General features: G+C 51.9%; 2 protein-coding genes across 2 annotated transcripts in view; one reads left to right on the top strand and one right to left on the bottom strand.

Annotated features, from left to right (window-relative positions):
• Positions 1–13,617, top strand: part of JAK1 (Janus kinase 1) — a 62,337-nt gene extending 48,720 nt beyond the window's left edge. The window contains exons 14-25 of the mRNA XM_054285728.1: positions 5,642–5,729; positions 6,802–6,929; positions 7,257–7,392; positions 7,687–7,838; positions 8,608–8,758; positions 9,051–9,145; positions 9,491–9,683; positions 9,888–10,012; positions 10,360–10,532; positions 10,859–10,976; positions 11,278–11,388; positions 12,474–13,617. Coding sequence (XP_054141703.1) covers positions 5,642–5,729; positions 6,802–6,929; positions 7,257–7,392; positions 7,687–7,838; positions 8,608–8,758; positions 9,051–9,145; positions 9,491–9,683; positions 9,888–10,012; positions 10,360–10,532; positions 10,859–10,976; positions 11,278–11,388; positions 12,474–12,575 — 1,572 coding nt within the window. The 3' untranslated portion in view covers positions 12,576–13,617. The remainder of the gene's footprint in view (positions 1–5,641; positions 5,730–6,801; positions 6,930–7,256; positions 7,393–7,686; positions 7,839–8,607; positions 8,759–9,050; positions 9,146–9,490; positions 9,684–9,887; positions 10,013–10,359; positions 10,533–10,858; positions 10,977–11,277; positions 11,389–12,473) is intronic.
• A 1,942-nt stretch (positions 13,618–15,559) lies between these two features.
• Positions 15,560–21,416, bottom strand: part of RAVER2 (ribonucleoprotein, PTB binding 2) — a 28,128-nt gene continuing 22,271 nt past the window's right edge. Inside the window, exons 9-12 of the mRNA XM_054285511.1 lie at positions 21,145–21,350; positions 19,393–19,504; positions 18,922–19,070; positions 15,560–15,676 (exon numbers count right to left, since the gene is read on the bottom strand). Coding sequence (XP_054141486.1) covers positions 15,560–15,676; positions 18,922–19,070; positions 19,393–19,504; positions 21,145–21,350 — 584 coding nt within the window. The remainder of the gene's footprint in view (positions 15,677–18,921; positions 19,071–19,392; positions 19,505–21,144; positions 21,351–21,416) is intronic.

Genomic DNA, 21,416 nt, shown 5'->3' with positions numbered 1-21,416 from the left:
TGTTCTGTGTGTGTGCTGACCCAGGGCTGTCTGTGCTGCTGTTCTGTGTGTGTGTGCTGACCCAGGGCTGTGTGTGCTGCTGTTCCTGTGTGTGTGCTGACCCAGGGCTGTCTGTGCTGCTGTTCTGTGTGTGCTGACCCAGGGCTGTCTGTGCTGCTGTTCTGTGTGTGTGTGCTGACCCAGGGCTGTCTGTGCTGCTGTTCTGTGTGTGTGTGCTGACCCAGGGCTGTCTGTGCTGCTGTTCCTGTGTGTGTGTGCTGACCCAGGGCTGTCTGTGCTGCTGTTCTGTGTGTGTGTGCTGACCCAGGGCTGTGTGTGCTGCTGTTGTGTGTGTGCTGACCCAGGGCTGTCTGTGCTGCTGTTCCTGTGTGTGTGTGCCTGACCCAGGGCTGTCTGTGCTGCTGTTCCTGTGTGTGTGTGCTGACCCAGGGCTGTCTGTGCTGCTGTTCTGTGTGTGTGTGCTGACCCAGGGCTGTCTGTGCTGCTGTTCCTGTGTGTGTGTGCTGACCCAGGGCTGTCTGTGCTGCTGTTCTGTGTGTGTGTGCTGACCCAGGGCTGTCTGTGCTGCTGTTCTGTGTGTGCCTGACCCAGGGCTGTCTGTGCTGCTGTTCCTGTGTGTGTGCTGACCCAGGGCTGTCTGTGCTGCTGTTCCTGTGTGTGTGTGCTGACCCAGGGCTGTCTGTGCTGCTGTTCTGTGTGTGTGTGCTGACCCAGGGCTGTCTGTGCTGCTGTTCTGTGTGTGTGTGCTGACCCAGGGCTGTCTGTGCTGCTGTTCCTGTGTGTGTGTGCCTGACCCAGGGCTGTCTGTGCTGCTGTTCTGTGTGTGTGTGCCTGACCCAGGGCTGTCTGTGCTGCTGTTCCTGTGTGTGTGCCTGACCCAGGGCTGTCTGTGCTGCTGTTCTGTGTGTGCCTGACCCAGGGCTGTCTGTGCTGCTGTTCCTGTGTGTGTGTGCTGACCCAGGGCTGTCTGTGCTGCTGTTCCTGTGTGTGTGTGCCTGACCCAGGGCTGTCTGTGCTGCTGTTCTGTGTGTGCCTGACCCAGGGCTGTCTGTGCTGCTGTTCTGTGTGTGTGTGCTGACCCAGGGCTGTCTGTGCTGCTGTTCCTGTGTGTGTGTGCTGACCCAGGGCTGTCTGTGCTGCTGTTCTGTGTGTGTGTGCTGACCCAGGGCTGTCTGTGCTGCTGTTCTGTGTGTGTGTGCTGACCCAGGGCTGTCTGTGCTGCTGTTCTGTGTGTGCTGACCCAGGGCTGTCTGTGCTGCTGTTCTGTGTGTGTGTGTGCCTGACCCAGGGCTGTCTGTGCTGCTGTTCCTGTGTGTGTGTGCCTGACCCAGGGCTGTCTGTGCTGCTGTTCTGTGTGTGTGTGCTGACCCAGGGCTGTGTGTGCTGCTGTTCTGTGTGTGTGTGCTGACCCAGGGCTGTCTGTGCTGCTGTTCTGTGTGTGTGTGCTGACCCAGGGCTGTCTGTGCTGCTGTTCTGTGTGTGCTGACCCAGGGCTGTCTGTGCTGCTGTTCCTGTGTGTGTGTGCTGACCCAGGGCTGTCTGTGCTGCTGTTCTGTGTGTGTGTGCTGACCCAGGGCTGTCTGTGCTGCTGTTCTGTGTGTGTGTGCTGACCCAGGGCTGTCTGTGCTGCTGTTCTGTGTGTGCTGACCCAGGGCTGTCTGTGCTGCTGTTCCTGTGTGTGTGCTGACCCAGGGCTGTCTGTGCTGCTGTTCCTGTGTGTGTGTGCTGACCCAGGGCTGTCTGTGCTGCTGTTCTGTGTGTGCTGACCCAGGGCTGTCTGTGCTGCTGTTCTGTGTGTGTGTGCTGACCCAGGGCTGTCTGTGCTGCTGTTCCTGTGTGTGTGCCTGACCCAGGGCTGTCTGTGCTGCTGTTCTGTGTGTGTGTGCCTGACCCAGGGCTGTCTGTGCTGCTGTTCTGTGTGTGCTGACCCAGGGCTGTCTGTGCTGCTGTTCCTGTGTGTGTGCCTGACCCAGGGCTGTCTGTGCTGCTGTTCCTGTGTGTGTGCCTGACCCAGGGCTGTCTGTGCTGCTGTTCTGTGTGTGTGTGCTGACCCAGGGCTGTCTGTGCTGCTGTTCCTGTGTGTGTGTGCCTGACCCAGGGCTGTCTGTGCTGCTGTTCCTGTGTGTGTGTGCTGACCCAGGGCTGTCTGTGCTGCTGTTCTGTGTGTGCCTGACCCAGGGCTGTCTGTGCTGCTGTTCTGTGTGTGTGTGCTGACCCAGGGCTGTGTGTGCTGCTGTTCTGTGTGTGTGTGCTGACCCAGGGCTGTCTGTGCTGCTGTTCCTGTGTGTGTGTGCTGACCCAGGGCTGTGTGTGCTGCTGTTCCTGTGTGTGTGCTGACCCAGGGCTGTCTGTGCTGCTGTTCCTGTGTGTGTGTGCCTGACCCAGGGCTGTCTGTGCTGCTGTTGTGTGTGTGCTGACCCAGGGCTGTCTGTGCTGCTGTTCCTGTGTGTGTGTGCCTGACCCAGGGCTGTCTGTGCTGCTGTTCTGTGTGTGTGTGCTGACCCAGGGCTGTCTGTGCTGCTGTTCCTGTGTGTGTGCTGACCCAGGGCTGTCTGTGCTGCTGTTCTGTGTGTGTGTGCTGACCCAGGGCTGTCTGTGCTGCTGTTCTGTGTGTGCTGACCCAGGGCTGTCTGTGCTGCTGTTCTGTGTGTGTGTGCTGACCCAGGGCTGTCTGTGCTGCTGTTCTGTGTGTGTGTGCTGACCCAGGGCTGTCTGTGCTGCTGTTCTGTGTGTGTGTGCTGACCCAGGGCTGTCTGTGCTGCTGTTCCTGTGTGTGTGTGCCTGACCCAGGGCTGTGTGTGCTGCTGTTCTGTGTGTGCTGACCCAGGGCTGTCTGTGCTGCTGTTCTGTGTGTGCTGACCCAGGGCTGTCTGTGCTGCTGTTCTGTGTGTGTGTGCTGACCCAGGGCTGTGTGTGCTGCTGTTGTGTGTGTGCTGACCCAGGGCTGTCTGTGCTGCTGTTCCTGTGTGTGTGTGCCTGACCCAGGGCTGTCTGTGCTGCTGTTCCTGTGTGTGTGTGCTGACCCAGGGCTGTCTGTGCTGCTGTTCTGTGTGTGTGTGCTGACCCAGGGCTGTCTGTGCTGCTGTTCCTGTGTGTGTGTGCTGACCCAGGGCTGTCTGTGCTGCTGTTCTGTGTGTGTGTGCTGACCCAGGGCTGTCTGTGCTGCTGTTCTGTGTGTGCCTGACCCAGGGCTGTCTGTGCTGCTGTTCCTGTGTGTGTGCTGACCCAGGGCTGTCTGTGCTGCTGTTCCTGTGTGTGTGTGCTGACCCAGGGCTGTCTGTGCTGCTGTTCTGTGTGTGTGTGCTGACCCAGGGCTGTCTGTGCTGCTGTTCTGTGTGTGTGTGCTGACCCAGGGCTGTCTGTGCTGCTGTTCCTGTGTGTGTGTGCCTGACCCAGGGCTGTCTGTGCTGCTGTTCTGTGTGTGTGTGCCTGACCCAGGGCTGTCTGTGCTGCTGTTCCTGTGTGTGTGCCTGACCCAGGGCTGTCTGTGCTGCTGTTCTGTGTGTGCCTGACCCAGGGCTGTCTGTGCTGCTGTTCCTGTGTGTGTGTGCTGACCCAGGGCTGTCTGTGCTGCTGTTCCTGTGTGTGTGTGCCTGACCCAGGGCTGTCTGTGCTGCTGTTCTGTGTGTGCCTGACCCAGGGCTGTCTGTGCTGCTGTTCTGTGTGTGTGTGCTGACCCAGGGCTGTCTGTGCTGCTGTTCCTGTGTGTGTGTGCTGACCCAGGGCTGTCTGTGCTGCTGTTCTGTGTGTGTGTGCTGACCCAGGGCTGTCTGTGCTGCTGTTCTGTGTGTGTGTGCTGACCCAGGGCTGTCTGTGCTGCTGTTCTGTGTGTGCTGACCCAGGGCTGTCTGTGCTGCTGTTCTGTGTGTGTGTGTGCCTGACCCAGGGCTGTCTGTGCTGCTGTTCCTGTGTGTGTGCCTGACCCAGGGCTGTCTGTGCTGCTGTTCCTGTGTGTGTGTGCCTGACCCAGGGCTGTCTGTGCTGCTGTTCTGTGTGTGTGTGCTGACCCAGGGCTGTCTGTGCTGCTGTTCTGTGTGTGTGTGCTGACCCAGGGCTGTCTGTGCTGCTGTTCTGTGTGTGCTGACCCAGGGCTGTCTGTGCTGCTGTTCCTGTGTGTGTGTGCTGACCCAGGGCTGTCTGTGCTGCTGTTCTGTGTGTGCTGACCCAGGGCTGTCTGTGCTGCTGTTCTGTGTGTGTGTGCTGACCCAGGGCTGTCTGTGCTGCTGTTCCTGTGTGTGTGCCTGACCCAGGGCTGTCTGTGCTGCTGTTCTGTGTGTGTGTGCCTGACCCAGGGCTGTCTGTGCTGCTGTTCTGTGTGTGCTGACCCAGGGCTGTCTGTGCTGCTGTTCCTGTGTGTGTGCCTGACCCAGGGCTGTCTGTGCTGCTGTTCCTGTGTGTGTGCCTGACCCAGGGCTGTCTGTGCTGCTGTTCTGTGTGTGTGTGCTGACCCAGGGCTGTCTGTGCTGCTGTTCCTGTGTGTGTGTGCCTGACCCAGGGCTGTCTGTGCTGCTGTTCCTGTGTGTGTGTGCTGACCCAGGGCTGTCTGTGCTGCTGTTCTGTGTGTGCCTGACCCAGGGCTGTCTGTGCTGCTGTTCTGTGTGTGTGTGCTGACCCAGGGCTGTGTGTGCTGCTGTTCTGTGTGTGTGTGCTGACCCAGGGCTGTCTGTGCTGCTGTTCCTGTGTGTGTGTGCTGACCCAGGGCTGTGTGTGCTGCTGTTCCTGTGTGTGTGCTGACCCAGGGCTGTCTGTGCTGCTGTTCCTGTGTGTGTGTGCCTGACCCAGGGCTGTCTGTGCTGCTGTTGTGTGTGTGCTGACCCAGGGCTGTCTGTGCTGCTGTTCCTGTGTGTGTGTGCCTGACCCAGGGCTGTCTGTGCTGCTGTTCTGTGTGTGTGTGCTGACCCAGGGCTGTCTGTGCTGCTGTTCCTGTGTGTGTGCTGACCCAGGGCTGTCTGTGCTGCTGTTCTGTGTGTGTGTGCTGACCCAGGGCTGTCTGTGCTGCTGTTCTGTGTGTGCTGACCCAGGGCTGTCTGTGCTGCTGTTCTGTGTGTGTGTGCTGACCCAGGGCTGTCTGTGCTGCTGTTCTGTGTGTGTGTGCTGACCCAGGGCTGTCTGTGCTGCTGTTCTGTGTGTGTGTGCTGACCCAGGGCTGTCTGTGCTGCTGTTCTGTGTGTGTGTGCTGACCCAGGGCTGTCTGTGCTGCTGTTCCTGTGTGTGTGTGCCTGACCCAGGGCTGTGTGTGCTGCTGTTCTGTGTGTGCTGACCCAGGGCTGTCTGTGCTGCTGTTCTGTGTGTGCTGACCCAGGGCTGTCTGTGCTGCTGTTCCTGTGTGTGTGTGCTGACCCAGGGCTGTCTGTGCTGCTGTTCTGTGTGTGCCTGACCCAGGGCTGTGTGTGCTGCTGTTCTGTGTGTGTGTGCTGACCCAGGGCTGTGTGTGCTGCTGTTCTGTGTGTGTGTGCTGACCCAGGGCTGTCTGTGCTGCTGTTCTGTGTGTGTGTGCTGACCCAGGGCTGTCTGTGCTGCTGTTCTGTGTGTGTGCTGACCCAGGGCTGTCTGTGCTGCTGTTCCCTGCTGCTCAGGGTGGGTTGTTCTCACGGGTGCAGCTCGGGAGCAGCAGCTGGAGGTGTTTCTGCCCTTTCCCCAGGCGTTCTTTGAGACAGCCAGCATGATGAGACAGGTGTCCCACAAACACATCGTGCTCCTGCACGGCGTCTGCGTGCGCGACCTGGAGAGTGAGTGATGGACCTGCTGGGGACATGGGGACAGGGATGGCACCTGGGGGGGACACAGGGACAGGGATGGCACCTACCAGAGACACGGGGACAGGGCTAGCACCTGGAGGGAACAGGGAATGGCACCTGGGAGGGACATGGGGACAGGGATGGCACCTGGCAGGGACAGGGAATGGCACCTGGCAGGGACAGGAATGGCACCTGGGAGGGACACAGGAACACAGAATGGCACCTGGGAGGGACACAGGGACAGGGACATGGCTGGCAGCTGCTGCCTCAGGAACTTCCCAGGGTGGAGCTGGGACAGCAGAGCAGCTCTAAATAATCCTCCCAATAAATTGCCAATTTCCCTTTCCAGCTCTGTGTTTGAGCCTTCCCTAAGGCTGGAATGCCAGAGAGGCAGGGGCAGTGTGGATACAAAGCACCCTGTGAAATTTGCACAATTAAATTTATTACATTTATTACAAATATACATTCATTTGTGTAAAATAACTGTATATTTGTAATATTTATATATATAAAGCATGTACACTTTCATATGTATACATTTTTATGTTTAAACATTTAAATATAAATGTGCACATAAAAAATGTAAGTGTATACAATAAATACACCTTTATGTGACTTCTCTAAGCCAGGACAGTCCTAATGTTGTGGGGTGGACACCAGAACGAGAGCAAAGCTTTAGAAAATTAAAAGACAAATTGGTTAATGCCCCAGCCTGAGCTCTTCCAGACTCAGGAAAGGAATTTGGGTTACATGTGGGTGTTACACAGGGCCATGCTGAAGGAATTTTGGTACCAGAGCACGGGGCAGCCTGGTGCTGATTTTTCTGAGCTGTTCTGTGCATTAAAATTCCACCTCTGGAATGCCTGGTTCCAGGTTTAGTGTTCATTTGCCACACAAAGCCCCTCAGCCTTTTAATCTGGACTCTGAGCACTGAAATAAACCTTGGGCAAGGTGAAATAAAAACATTTTCCAACATTTTCCATCTGGGCTGGGAGGTGGGAACACAAATTCCATGACTCCAAACAATTCATTGCAGCACTGACTTTCTGCACCTCTTCTGCAGATATCATGGTGGAAGAGTTTGTTGAATGTGGGCCTCTGGATCTGTTCATGCATAAGAAAAGTGAACTTCTCACAACCCCATGGAAATTCAAAGTGGCCAAACAACTTGCAAGTGCCCTGAGCTACCTGGTAAGAGACACCTTGGCAAGAGGCACTGGGGCCTAGCTGGGAATTTATTTCTCCATCAGGAAAAGTGCTGGAGTGGGAACACTCCATCTCCCTCCTCTTCCTTTCCTTCTCTTCCTCCAGTTTCTTCCCAGGTGTAATTTTGCATTTCAGCTCAGAATATTTCAGAGATCCCATGTGGTCTGAATATCCTGGAGCACTTGCAGAGCTCCAGTTTCTTCCCTGATGTAATTTTGGATTTCAGCTTGGAGCACTTTAGAGATCCCCTGTGGTGTGGATATCCTGGAGCACTCACATCCCTCTCACTGTTCTTTCCCTGCTTTTGTGTAGGAGGACAAGGATTTGGTGCATGGCAATGTGTGCACCAAGAACATCCTGCTGGCCAGGGAGGGCATTGATAGCGACTATGGGCCCTTCATCAAGCTCAGTGACCCAGGAATCCCCATCACGGTGCTCTCCAGGCAAGGTACGGCCAGGAATGGCATTTCATACAAATACACTGCATTTGTGTGTAGCAGGAATCAGCTTTCATGGATCTGCACATACTCAGTGGCTGTTCAGAGCATTCATTTCTCTTACAAAATGTTGTGTCCAGTGAGATGAGACAGAAGGAATCTGTTTGTGGATGGCTCCAGGCACGAGCCTGTGAAATCCTTCTGCAAACAGGAATTTGAGAATCAAGAAACAGGACAAGTTCTGCAGCTCCAGTTTATTTCAGACAAGGATAATTCAGTGTTTCCCCCTGTGATTTTCACTCCAGAGCGCGTCGAGCGGATCCCCTGGATTGCTCCTGAGTGTGTTGAAGATTCCAAGAACCTCAGCATTGCTGCAGACAAGTGGAGCTTTGGTACAACCCTGTGGGAAATCTGCTATAATGGAGAAACTCCTCTGAAAGAAAAGACCTTAGCAGAGGTAAAGCTGTTACACAAACTTGGGTCCATCCTCTTGGGCCCTTCAGTTTTCCCCCTTGTCCTGTCCCTCCATCCCTGTCCCCAGTCCCTCTCAGCTCTCCTGAGCCCCTTCAGGCCCTGCCAGGGGCTCTGAGCTCTCCCTGGAGCCTTCTCCTCTCCAGACTGGACAATCCCAGTTCTCCCAGCCTTTTCTAATCCCTGTGTCCATTTAGAAGCCGAGTGGGATTCTCCCAAACATCTCTTGTTTCTTTTGAATTGATTCCAAAGGGTCTCCCAGGGGACACTGCTGCTGTTCCCTGCAGTTTAAAGAACTGGAGTCCCTCTTGCTGTGCCCTTCCTGCCTGTGGCCACAGCCCTGCAGGGCTGGGAATGCCCATCCCAGCCTTGTCCCTGGAGCTGGGACCTCCCAGGGCTGTGGGGAGCACCCAGGGTGTCCTTGGAAATTTCCTGGTACATAAATAACTGGGAAAACCTGGCAGGAAATGATTCCTGAAAGTGAATTCAGCACCTTTTGAACACTTCTTGGGTTAAGTGGTAACTCCAGACTCAGCACAAAAGGAATTCTCTAAAGATCCAAGTTCCAGCTCAGCAGGGGATTTCCTTGGCAAAGCCCACATTGAAATAAGGATTTCATGGTCACATCCTCTGATGTGAATCTCAGAACTGCTCAGGTCAGAAAAGACCTCAGAGATCCTGGAGCCCAGCCAGTGCCCAGCTCAGAAGTGGGGGCTGTGGAAGTTAAAACTGCTGGGATGTGTTTGCTCCCACAGAAGGAGAGGTTCTACGAGGGGCACTTTGTGCTGGCCACGCCGTCCTGCAAGGAGCTGGCAGACCTGATGAAGCAGTGCATGAACTACGACCCCCACCAGAGACCCTTCTTCAGGGCCATCATGAGGGACATCAACAAACTGGAGGAGCAGAGTAAGGCCTGGGACACTGAGGGAGGGATCAATAGAATCCTGGGCTGGGAGGGACCTGGAGAACATCTCCTTCCAACCTCGTGGGAGCTGAGGAGCTGCTCCAGGGTGGGAAGCTCACCCAGAGAAATCTGGGTGTGGGTGTGGAAGCAGATCCAGACTGGCACGAGGGATGGAGAATTGCCTGTCAGAAAGCAGGTGGGATCTCAGGAGGGAAAGGTGGGACAGTGGGAATGGAGCAAGGATTGGAGTGTCAGACCAGGCAGGAATCTGACCTGGGACATTTCCCCCCCCAGATCCCGATATTGTCTCGGAGAAGAAACCCGTCACCGAGGTGGATCCCACCCTCTTTGAGAAGAGGTTCTTGAAAAGGATCCGGGATTTGGGGGAGGTAAGAACAATGTCACCCCCAGACCACAGCCAGTGCTCCTGGCTGTCCCCACAGCCCCTGCTGTGTCACACAGACACCCAGATCAGTGCCTGGCTGTCCCCACAGCCCCTGCTGTGTCACACAGACACCCAGATCAGTGCCTGGCTGTCCCCACAGCCCCTGCTGTGTCACACAGACACCCAGATCAGTGCCTGGCTGTCCCCACAGCCCCTGCTGTGTCACTGACACCCAGATCAGTGCCTGGCTGCCCCCACAGCCCCTGCTGTGTCACTGACACCCAGATCAGTGCCTGTCTGTCGCTGTCTGAGCGTTGTCCTCAAGGATGCTCCTTTCTCTCCCACCCAGGGCCACTTTGGCAAGGTGGAGCTGTGCAGGTACGACCCAGAAGGTGACAACACCGGGGAGCAGGTGGCAGTGAAATCCCTGAAGCCAGAGAGTGGAGGGAATCACATTGCTGACCTCAAGAAGGAAATTGAAATCCTGAGGAATCTATATCACGACAACATCGTCAAATACAAAGGGATTTGCACAGAAGATGGTAAATCTTGCAGAATATTAACAATTGTACAGGGCTTTCCTTTAGAATTTATAAATGTCCTGCCTGGAGCAGGTTTTCCTGTGCATTGGCTCAGGGATGGATGATGGGAATGAGCTGTGGGAGGTTTAAAATGCTGCTGGTGCTCTGGGCTTGTACAGAAGCTGTTGAGAAGGGTCTGCAAACCAGACATGCTCTGTTTTCTAGGAGGAAGTGGGATTAAACTCATCATGGAATTCCTTCCCTCCGGGAGCCTGAAGGAGTATCTCCCACGGAACAAGAACAAGATCAATCTCAAGCAGCTGCTCAGATATGCAGTTCAGATCTGCAAGGTGAGCTGGGCCCGAGCCTGCAGCTCCATCAGCTGAGTGAGGGGGATGGAGAACATCAGCAACAAACCCATTCTCCTGCTCTGTCCCCAAGGATCAGCTGGGGAATGATGAGGAGGTTCCAAGTTCCAAAGTTTGCTCTGAAATGTTCCTGTGGGAGGCTTTGGAGGATCAGGAGGGGGGGCAGCACTTGGAATGTGCTGGCAGGAGGAAAGAAGCAAGGTGAAGTCTAAAGGGAGGGAGATGAGAGTGCAGAGCATGGTCAGGAAGCAGTTACTGGAGAAAAAGGGATTAAAGTACTGGAGGAATAAAGGAGAAGGAAATGAAAAGCTTCTTTTCTCCTCTCTCAGGGCATGGACTACCTGGGCTCCTGCCAGTACGTGCACCGTGACCTGGCAGCGAGGAATGTCCTGGTGGAGAGTGAGAACAGGGTGAAGATTGGGGACTTTGGGCTCACCAAGGCCATCGAGACAGACAAGGAATATTACACTGTCAAGGACGACCGCGACAGCCCCGTGTTCTGGTACGGCCTGGGCACAGGGACCCCTCTGCTCCTGCACTCCCCAGGATTCTCCTGGTTTTATAAGTAAAGATACACCAGGAGAGCAAGGAAAAGGCACCTGGTGAACTGTACTCACCTCTTGTGCTGTTTATTTCTTCCTGCACTTCATGATCCATTTCCCCACTATTTTGGGTTGGTTCTCCTTGTTTTCACTGTGCCTCACACCCTATTTCTTACTTTTTTATTTATGTGCAAGGCTCACAAACACAGCTGTGTCTCTGGAGGTGCTCAGGCTGTGTGGGCAGGGCTGGGTCCCCGGGTGTGACGCTGTCCCCTTGTGTCCCCAGGTACGCCCCGGAGTGTTTGCTGCAGAGCAAGTTCTACATCGCCTCCGACGTGTGGTCCTTCGGGGTGACGCTCTACGAGCTCCTCACCTACTGCGACTCCGAGTGCAGCCCCATGGCCGTGAGTGCCTGCTGGGGCAGAAACGCTCCCAGAGCTGCTCAGTCCCACCACTTCAAATAATGATTACTGCTTTTGGCAACAAGAGCTGCTTCAATCCCTTAATTTAAAATAATGATTACTGGTTTGGGCAACCAGAGCAGCAGAGAATTGTGGGCTCATTTGGGGCGGGAGGGACCTTAACACTCCTCTCCTTCCACCCCTTCCCTGGGGAGAACCTTCCTCCAGGATTATCCTGGGAAACGCCCAGGCTTGTCCTGGCAGTGGGGTCAGGCACTCCCAGCTGACCCCGCTGTCCCCACAGGAATTCCTGAAGATGATCGGCCCCACGCAGGGACAGATGACGGTGGCACGGCTGGTGAGGGTCCTGCAGGACGACAAGAGACTGCCACGGCCACCCACCTGTCCTGAGGAGGTGAGGGAGGGAGGGGGATGGAGGGATGGATGGATGATGGATGGATGGATGATGGATGGATGGATGGATGGATGGATGGATGATGGATGGATGGATGGATGATGGATGGATGGATGATGGATGGATGATGGATGGATGGATGGATGGATGGATGGATGGATGGATGATGGATGGATGGATGATGGATGGATGATGGATGGATGGATGGATGATGGATGGATGGATGGATGGATGGATGGATGGATGGATGATGGATGGATGGATGGATGGATGATGGATGGATGGATGGATGATGGATGGATGATGGATGGATGATGGAGGGATGGATGATGGAGGGATGGATGGATGATGGATGATGGATGGATGATGGATGATGGATGGATGGATGATGGATGGATGATGGATGGATGGATGGATGATGGATGGATGATGGATGGATGGATGGATGATGGATGGATGGATGGATGGATGATGGATGGATGGATGGATGATGGATGGATGGATGGATGGATGGATGGATGGATGATGGATGGATGGATGATGGATGGATGGATGGATGATGGATGGATGGATGATGGAGGGATGGATGGATGGATGGATGGATGGATGGATGGATGGATGGAGGGATGGAAGGAGGGATGGAAGGAGGGATGGAGGAAGGAAGGTCTGTCCGTCTGTCCGTGCTGGACACAGGTTCAGCCCCAGAGGGGTCACACTTCCCTGGCCACTGAGGTAGGAGAACCTTCAGGAGTGCTGGGAAAGTCACTGCTGAGGTTTTCAAGCATTGTTTTAAGGTGTTTTTGATATTAGCATTCCCAAGTCCGTGGTGTCCCTTCAGAGGGAGCAGGGACTTGCTGTAGTACCTGGATCCATGAAAATTCCTTGGGAATCCTTCCGGTTTTGACAATTCCTGGGGTGCAGCTCCCCAGGTGGGACTGCCCAAAGCCCCTGCTCAGGTCCCTGCTGACCCTGCCCAGCACCTGAGGTGTTTCTGCTCATTCAGGGAGATTTTGCTCCACTGTTTTCACTGGCAAACCCCAAGAAATGTTTGATGCCTTTAAAACTGTCCCTGGTTCTGTTGCCAGGTGGATCAGCTGATGAGGAAGTGCTGGATCTACAAACACGACGAGCGCACCACCTTCCACAACCTGATCCAAGGATTTGAAACAATTATGAGTAAAATGTAAATAATTTTTTTAATCCTGTCAGGACTTTAAATGCCCAGCAACCTCTCTATGCCCAAGGCTCTTACTTTTTTTTTTTTACTCCTGTAATTTGTACTCTGGCTGGGCTGATGTGGTTATAAAGGATTCTTTTGCCAACAGATTGAAGAGTTGGATTAAAAGAATTTAAAAAGTTTGGGCAAAATGAGCTCTAGCTCCCTTTGCTGCTGTTGTTGCAAGGCAGTTTTATCCTGCTCTGATTCTGGCTGTGCCACAATTGGAATTGCCCTGCTGGATGATGTGAGCTGGGAAAATCCACTGCATTTCTCAGCTCCAACCTCAGCCAGTGGCTCTAAAAGGGCTCAATTAATAATTATAAAGTTGGCTGACAAAATATCCTTCACATGCACTTAAATCCTAATAACAAACAAAACAACTTTGGCATAAAAATACAGGGGAAGTGAAATTTTCAGTTCTTTATAAACCCAGCAGGCCCCAGTCCTGAGCTCTTACAGGTATTTAAAAAAAAGTTTTCATAAAAACCACCCCAGCAGAGTGGAGGGGTGGGCACTGTTGTGCATTTCAGTGAGAAGCCCAATTTTGGGATAAATAATTTGCTTTTCCTAACTCCACTCCCACATTCTTCCCCCTGGAGCCCCCAGCCTGGGTGTAGGGTGAATGTGCATCCCTGGAGCTGAGGGAAGGAATTCCTGGAGCTGGGAAGGAACCCAGCCCATGCCCAGAACCTGGAGGGGATTATCCCAAAGGAAAAGGCCTGGGCACCCAGGATTGTCCCAAAGGAAAAGGCCTGGGCACCCAGGATTATCTAAAGGAAAAGGCCTGGGCACCCAGGATTATCCCAAAGGAAAAGCCCTGGGCACCCAGGATTGTCCCAAAGGAAAAGGCCTGGGCACCCAGGATTGTCCCAAAGGAAAAGGCCTGGGCACCCAGGATTACCCTAAAGGAAAAGGCCTGGGCACCCAGGATTGTCCCAAAGGAAAAGGCCTGGGCACCCAGGATTATCTAAAGGAAAAGCCCTGGGCACCCAGGATTATCTAAAGGAAAAGGCCTGGGCACCCAGGATTGTCCCAAAGGAAAAGCCCTGGGCACCCAGGATTATCCTAAAGGAAAAGGCCTGGGCACCCAGGATTATCTAAAGGAAAAGGCCTGGGCACCCAGGATTGTCCCAAAGGAAAAGGCCTGGGCACCCAGGATTATCTAAAGGAAAAGGCCTGGGCACCCAGGATTACCCTAAAGGAAAAGGCCTGGGCACCCAGGATTGTCCCAAAGGAAAAGCCCTGGGCACCCTGGGCTGTCCCAGGCACTGGGAACCCCTCCAATCATTTTTTTAAAGAACATTTTGACTCAGCCCATGAGTGATTTAACTGGAACCTTCTGCTGCCATCACGTTTCCTACCACACCTGGAGTTGGAAAATGCTCTGAAGAGATCCTCCAGTTTTGGCAATAACAGAAAGAGGTCTATATATATATAAATATATATATAAATATATATAAAAATGGTAATTATGAGCTCCAAGGAGGTCAGATTTATTTTTACAGTGTTATTGTTTCTGTATGTCACTTAGGAAGCTGAATTTAATCTGTAAGCACTTTGTTACTCTTTATACAAACAAGTCTAATAAATTTTTTTTTCTCCATGTGCCTCCCTTTTTAATTATAAATTAAACAGAGGAAAGTTTTTTAAATTGAATTTCCATGGGAATGGTGTTCTTTTAAAACCTTTTCCTACTTTACCTGATTAAAGGAGTCCAGGGCTGTTTTCCTCCCACAAAAAATCCACGTGAAGTAAGTACCAACAATTTATTTTCATTGAAAAGTGTAACAAGTTGAGAAAGTTGCATATACAAACAGTTGAAACAAAATATTACAAGTGAATTTATCAATACATACAGGCAGAATCCCAGAAAAGCTCCTGGCTCCTGTTTGTGGAGCACTTCCAGCAGCTGAGGGAAGAGGGAATTTGCTTGGGGTTTTTTTAAGCTTTGAAAATGTGGATCCTGGTCACATCCCAAAGCTTGAAAGGCAAAAGTTTAAGACTTTTAATTTAAAAAAATCAGTATTGAAAAATGGCTTCAGTGTTCTCTAGCAAAGAAAAGGGAGAAGGAGGTGGCTCCTGGCCCCAGTGACCCCGATCCAGATGGATTTGCAGCAGGATTCCATGGGATGGAATGAGGGCTGGCTCCTCATCTGCTGCCACTGAGGGCAAAAGGAAGGATTGCTGATCTCCAGCTCCAAGGGCAGAAGAGAACAGCTCGAGGCAGAGCTGATAAGAAGCTAAAAATACAAAAAGTCTTTAAAAGGAAAATACACTCAAAAGTGGGAAACAAGGTGGGGTGGCCCAGAAAGAGCTGTCCCACACCTGTGGAAGGAGGAGGCTGCCTCACACTGGGAATTAATTCCTCCAAGGGAAAGCTGTAAAAACAAAGATTTTCCACTGTCCAAGGAGCAGCTCTCCAAATCCCAGGGGATATTCCAAGGCACCCAGGACATCATCTCCCTTTGGACAGGCATTTATTGAGAACGTCAGCGAGGCTCTGGGAATCCATTTGGTATCGCTCCATTCCAGGATTAAGAAGAAATATTAAAAATTGAAAGGCTGTAAATGCAGAGCTCTTAATCCTGGAAAAAGGAAAGTTGGAAAAAAAAACCCCCCATTCTGAGTTTAAAAAATACAAAATAATTACTATCAAGACTTCCTCTTTTAACTTCCTCAGGCTGAGGACTGGAGAAAGGATCAGCTCTTTCCTCTGGGTTTTTATTGCTTTCAGCTGGAGCTGCCCCAGCTCCCCACGTCCTGCGCTCTGTCCCACAGGTGACAAAGCCAACGCTGTCCCCTCCTGTCCAAGCGAGAGCAGCCACCGCCTGTGTCACCTCTGTGCTTGCAGTGGCCGCCCGGGGACACTCACCCCGCTCAGCAGGAGCTCCTGGAGGGGAGGTAAGGCAGCAGTACCTGCAGAGGGGTCCCAGCTGCCCGGGCAGCCCGAGCTCAGTACACGCGCTTCTTCTTCAGCGAGGACTCCGCGAAGCGAGCGGGGCCCGGCAGCTCCGCGGGGCCGGGCTCGGGGCACGACACCAGGAACGAGGAGCTGCGCTTGGGGGCCACCTGCGGGCGACAACGGCGCTGTCACTGCGCACCGGCTGCCATTCTAGCGTTGAACTTCAACATTTATCAGCGTCAGAACCCGGGAAATCCCTCTGGCTGCTCTGGAAATCCCAGGAAACCCAGGAAATCCCTGGAGGGCTCCAGCCCCTGCCCGGGGGGCTCAGAGACCTCAGCACAGAGTCCAAGACCCCGTGCCTTTGATTTAGCCCTTGGAAAAACAATTATGAAGAATTACAAGTCAAGAAAGACTTGTTAAGAGTGGAATGATAAAGTTAAGTAGAATGATAGTGAAGTTATCACAGGGTGAAAAAGAGATTTCTTGGGGTTTTTAAAATGGGGGTTCAAAAGGCAAGAAGAAGAATCTGTGTCCAGCCTTTCTCCTTCTTCTTCTTCTTGGCCTCCATCCTCTGCTGTGATGGTGGCACTTTGGGATTGGTTTAGAGTAGAAGCTCACTGTCTATCATAGGTGATAGGTATTGGAAAGTAATTGTAAATATTTTATACGTAGGTTTTAGTATAAAAAGATAACACCACCCCAGAGCAGGCAGAGTGTGTCTGTCTGTCCTGCTGAGCAGACCTTGGCTGGACAGGAGAAAGAAACAATTATTTTATAGATAAGGAACAATAAACAACCTTGAGACCGAGAACAGAAGAGCTCTGACTCCTTCTTTGACCACTGGCCTGGGAGAAGAGACTTTCTATAACACATCTCAGAGTCACTCTGAGCAGCAGAGATCCTGAGATATTAGTTTTTATTTATGTTCTAGTTTTACATTATAATTTATGTTGTTTGTATGTTATAGTTGTGAGTTTTGTAGTACTTTATTTCAATAAACTAAAAATGGAGTTGTTTTTGTTTCTTTATAAGATTTTTTAAGGATTAACTAAGAAATGATACTTAAATTATTTTTAACTTAATAACTAACTACTTGTGGCTTGAAATTTGGACTTTTTTATCTATACTATTTATACTATTATTTATACTATTATTATACTATTTAAACTTATGAAGGAGTAGTTATCATTCTAAAACTTTCAATTTATCCTGTGGTTTTTGATTTGCTTCCCAGGCAATTTTGAGCTGCTCTTTGCACTTCAGGGATCCTATCCCAGTGCAAACCATCTGCAAGTCAGGCAAACCCCCATTTCAATCCAGTGCCAACCTCCTCCTCCTCCTCTCTTCCTACTTTATTTGCCACCAAAACCCCAGCCCTGCTCTGCCCGTGGCTTTTGGGGCACTGGGAGGAGCTGACCCCAGGCTCTGCAGGGCTCGGGGCTGGCCCAAGCTGTTCTCCCATTGCGGGAACTGTGTGGAGCAGGGATGCAGAGGGAAGGCTCCACCCGGGGGCAGCAGCAGGCAGGAGAAGCGGCTGCAGGCGCTGCTCCTCCTGCTCCTCTCACCTGCTTTAAGGGATTGGCTGGAGGAGGCTGCAAGCCCGCCTGGGCTCCCGGGGCTCCGCTCAAAAAGGAAGGCACCACCTGCAGGCAGGTGCTGTAGTTTGGGAAAGATCCACCTGCAGGTTCCTGAATCCAGACAGGGATCCATGAAGTACAAGGAAAAAAAGTTTAATGATTCTTTTTTTTTCCTGCTACCGTGATGAGCTCTCAGCAGGTAAGGAAATAGCTCAGTCACAGGTGCAATTCACAGCAGCTCGGGGGTGCAGCAATTCCTGGAGCAAAATGTGGGCTTTGGATGATGCTTTAATTTGTGTCATTCCTTTCTAAAGTGTCTTTCTTTCTCCTTGCTCACAAAACCCTCAGCTTGGGCAAGAACCAGCCCTTCAATGTGGGAGATTCAGCACTGGGAAATGCCATCAATGGAGTGCTGTTCCTGGTGGGAGTGTTTTAACCCACTGCTGAGCATTCCAGGTGCTTTTGGGTGGTGGGATTTTAGAGAGGGGAGTTTTGGGTGTGACTCTGGGGGTGCTGCCCTGCAGCAGTGCCCATGCAGTGCCCTCTGCAGCCCCTCATTCCTGTGCCAACACACAAAGCAGGTGTCCAAAAGCTGATGGGAGCAACAGCCAGTGGAGACAGCAAGAAAATGAAATTATTTCTCACCTCAGAGGCTTCATTTTCCAAGCCATTCACTCTGGCCTGGGTAGAGTGATGTGCCTGAGCATAATGCTGGTACCACTGCTGGACAGCCTCCTAGAGAGGAGCAGAAACCCTCTCCCATGCCTGCCTACAGTCCTTACAGCCCAGAGCTCTCCCAGAAGCACCAAAACATCTTCAGCACCAGTAGATCAAGCAGTTAAATTATGGTAATTGCTTAAAACACACAGGAGGCACCTCTGGCCTGGCAGAGAGGCAGGGACAACAATTCCTGTTATGGGAACACCTCCAGGGATGGGAGCTGCTCTGTGCACCCCCACCCTGCCAGGAACAATTCCCAATTCCCAATGTCCCATCCATCCCTGCCACTGGCACTGGGAGCCATTCCTGTGTCCTGTCCCTCCATCCTTGTCCCCAGTCCCTCTCAGCTCTCCTGGAGCCCCTTTAGCAGCAGGTCTGATCCAAGGCTGTGTGGCCCCTGGCAAAGTGACCCTGTTGTAGGGTGCAGTGACCCTGTCCCCCACCCTGTGGCCAGGCTGCTCTCTGTATTTCAGAGATCCCTTCTCACCCCAAACCCTGGCTGCCAGGAGTGTGGGCTCTCTGCTGTCCCTGCCAGCAGCCCAGGACAGTCTGTGTCCCCCTGGGGAGGGAGGAGGCAGCTCTCAGCTCTGACCACAGCCACAGTTTCACACACTCAGGATGGTTAATGCAAATCTGGGGGTGTTCTTTCTCTGCCAGTGTCCTGTGGAACTGGCTCTGAGCACTGAGCACTCTGCAGGGCCTGCAGCTCCTGGCCAGGCTCTGATCTGCACATGGGGAGCACATCCTGTGCCTCAGAGCAGCTGGCAAACATCCCCAAGTGTGCAGCAACTGCAGCTCCCTGCCTGGATCCAGCCAAAGCTCAGGACTTAAAAACTTCTGGGGAAGGCAAAGAGAAAAACCCCTGGTTTTGAAGGCAGACAAAAGCCAAGGCAGAGTGCTGAGCAGTCACTTCTAGTGAGTGCCCACAGTTCAGGCCCTCAAGAAACGATTTTTTCAAGGGTTGTGCTTTCAGCAGGGAATGTTCTTTGTGCTAAATCTGCTCTGGACACTGAAATGATCAGATAAAGTGTCAGAGCAGAGGCTCAGGAAGAACAGCCAGAGAAAACAAGGAGCAGCTCTGGGAGGACCCTGAGCTCTGGGATTGTTCCTACCTGTGGGTACTCCCCAGGCTGCTGGGAATAACTGAAATAGTTTTCCATTGCATGTTGTGCTGCAGTTCCCTGAGACACAGCAGCATCCACGACACTGTTTGCAAGGCTGGTCTGCTGTGGAGGACTGGAGGCTTTGCTGGCAATTGCTGCTGGGAACACAAAAACAGAGCTTGGATCAACACCTGGCTTGTAAAAACACTAATTAGGTTCTATTCCAGGATTAAAACTGAGATTTGTGCCCCAAATCATCAGTGCTACTAATAACTGAAAGGCTTCTAGAAGTCTGTGAGCCTCTGCAAATGCACCCCTGTTTAACCATCAGGATAAATGACTTTGCAGTTCTGAGACACACTACAAGATTCCCTTGAGGATAAATGCTGTGGGCACTGGATTTACCAGGCAAGCAGGAGAAATGTTTGCCATGCTCTGGCTGTGGAAATGTGCAATGAAATCCATGGAATGTTTGCTTACCTGGCAGACAGATGCCAGGCAAAACACTTGCCAAATTCAAGTAGGGGTTGGTGCTCAGGCGGATTTCTTTTGGGGGCTCCCCAAGCAGAGAAGTCTGTTTCTTCAAGGGAGTCTGAAAAGTGGACAGTTTGCATTAAATTCATATAAAATTGGTCAGAAATAAAGTTCAGTGGCCTAGCAGGGTCTTGGGAAAAGCTTAGTCCTATGAAAAAACCCGTTTGAAATAAAATTAAACTTTTGAAGTCAATCCTTCACAAGTTCCATTTTATTTCAGCAATCTGGACACATTGCCTACACTTTTTTCTTCCAAATAGTTTTTGTAGGAATGTTTCTCTTCAGACTGCAAGTTCCTAAAGGATATTACAAAACAAACAAACAAAAGAAAACCTTTTATATGCAAGTGAAGCAATAATAATCACTCGAGCAATTCCAAATGCAGGGAGTGAACATTAAGTACAAGGCCAAGACAAAATCAACTCTTTTCACTTGGAGACACAAGGAAATAAAGGCCAAATGTCAGGACAATCATGAATTAAGCCCATTTTTCCCCAAAAGTTGAAGTATATTAAAATTATTATTTATTATTTTATAATAATATATACTATATATAATTATTATTATAAATTATTTTATATTTATATGTAAAAAAGGTAAGTTTTCTTAAGGTCAGAAAAAATTCTGAAAGACTGAGACCACTTAAATCCCATTCCATCATCCTCTCACACCTCACCTTCAAGGGAATAAATAATGTTTTTAAAAAATGGTAATTAAAAGTGGAAAATTTATATACGCGTACACAAGCATCTGGAAACCCCCCAAGCCCCCCAACCACCAGAACTGCTCCTGATGAATCACGAAATTCGAGCCCAAGTTCAATGTTTGCCCTTGGGAGGAGACAGTGCCCTGAGATAAATGTTCAATTCCATGATCCAGCCCTGTGAGGCAGACACGTGGGATGAGCCCTCAGCACTGAGGAGCTGCTTTGTTCCTTCAGCTGCACCACCAAGGACAGAGAGCATTGTTCTGTCCCCATCCCCACCAGTGCTGAGAGCTCCACGTGGCCCCAGGACGCTCCTGGGAGCAAGGGAATCGTACAGGGGGGACACAGGAGGGGTTAAAATAAAGGGAATCGTACAGGGGGGACACAGGAGGGGTTAAAATAAAGGGAATCGTACAGGGGGGACACAGGAGGGGTTAAAATAAAGGGAATCGTACAGGGGGGACACAGGAGGGGTTAAAATAAAGGGAATTGTACAGGGGAGACACAGGAGGGGTTAAAATAAAGGGAATTGTACAGGGGGGACACAGGAGGGGTTAAAATAAAGGGAATTGTACAGGGAGGACACAGGAGGGGTTAAAATAAAGGGAATTGTAAAGGGGGGACACAGGAGGGGTTAAAATAAAGGGAATTGTACACGGAGGGATACAAGAGGGGTTAAAATAAAGGGAACTGTACAGGGGGGACACAGGAGGGGTTAAAGGAAAGGAGGAGGAAGGAGAAGGGAAGGGGAGAGAAGGAGGGAAAGGGAAGGGAAGGGGAAGGGAAAGGGAGGGAAGGGAAGGTTCCGGGAAGGTTCCGGGAAGGTTCGGAAAGGAAAGGTTCGGAAAGGAAAGGAAAGGTTCGGAAAGGAAAGGTTCGGAAAGGAAAGGAAAGGAAAGGTTCAGAAAGGAAAGGAAAGGAAAGGAAAGGAAAAGGGAAAGGGAAAGGGAAAGGGAAGGGAAGGGGACAGTGTGAGTGCAGCACGCCCTTACCCCGGTGCCGGGCTCGCAGCCCTTGCCCTGCCCCGCAGCCGTGGCGGTTCCGGCCCGCAGCGCCCCGGGCAGGCCGGGCAGGCCCGCAGCGAAGGGCGGAGCTGCCTCCCCTTTGTCCGCAGCGGCGGCGTTGGGCCCGGGCAGGGCCTGTCCGACCATGTGCTGGTTCGGGAAGAATGGCAGCATGCCCATCCCCGCTGCTGCTGCTGGAATGGGAGCTGGGTTAGATGCTGCAGGCAGCCATAAATGGAGAAACTTTGCTGTTACATGGG

The sequence above is a fragment of the Melozone crissalis genome, unplaced genomic scaffold (genome assembly GCF_028551555.1).
Source record: "Melozone crissalis strain CALT ecotype California unplaced genomic scaffold, PUWL_Pcris_2 ptg000045l_1, whole genome shotgun sequence".
In the NCBI taxonomy this organism is placed as follows: domain Eukaryota; kingdom Metazoa; phylum Chordata; class Aves; order Passeriformes; family Passerellidae; genus Melozone; species Melozone crissalis.
This window is presented reverse-complemented; position numbering and strand designations above follow the sequence as displayed.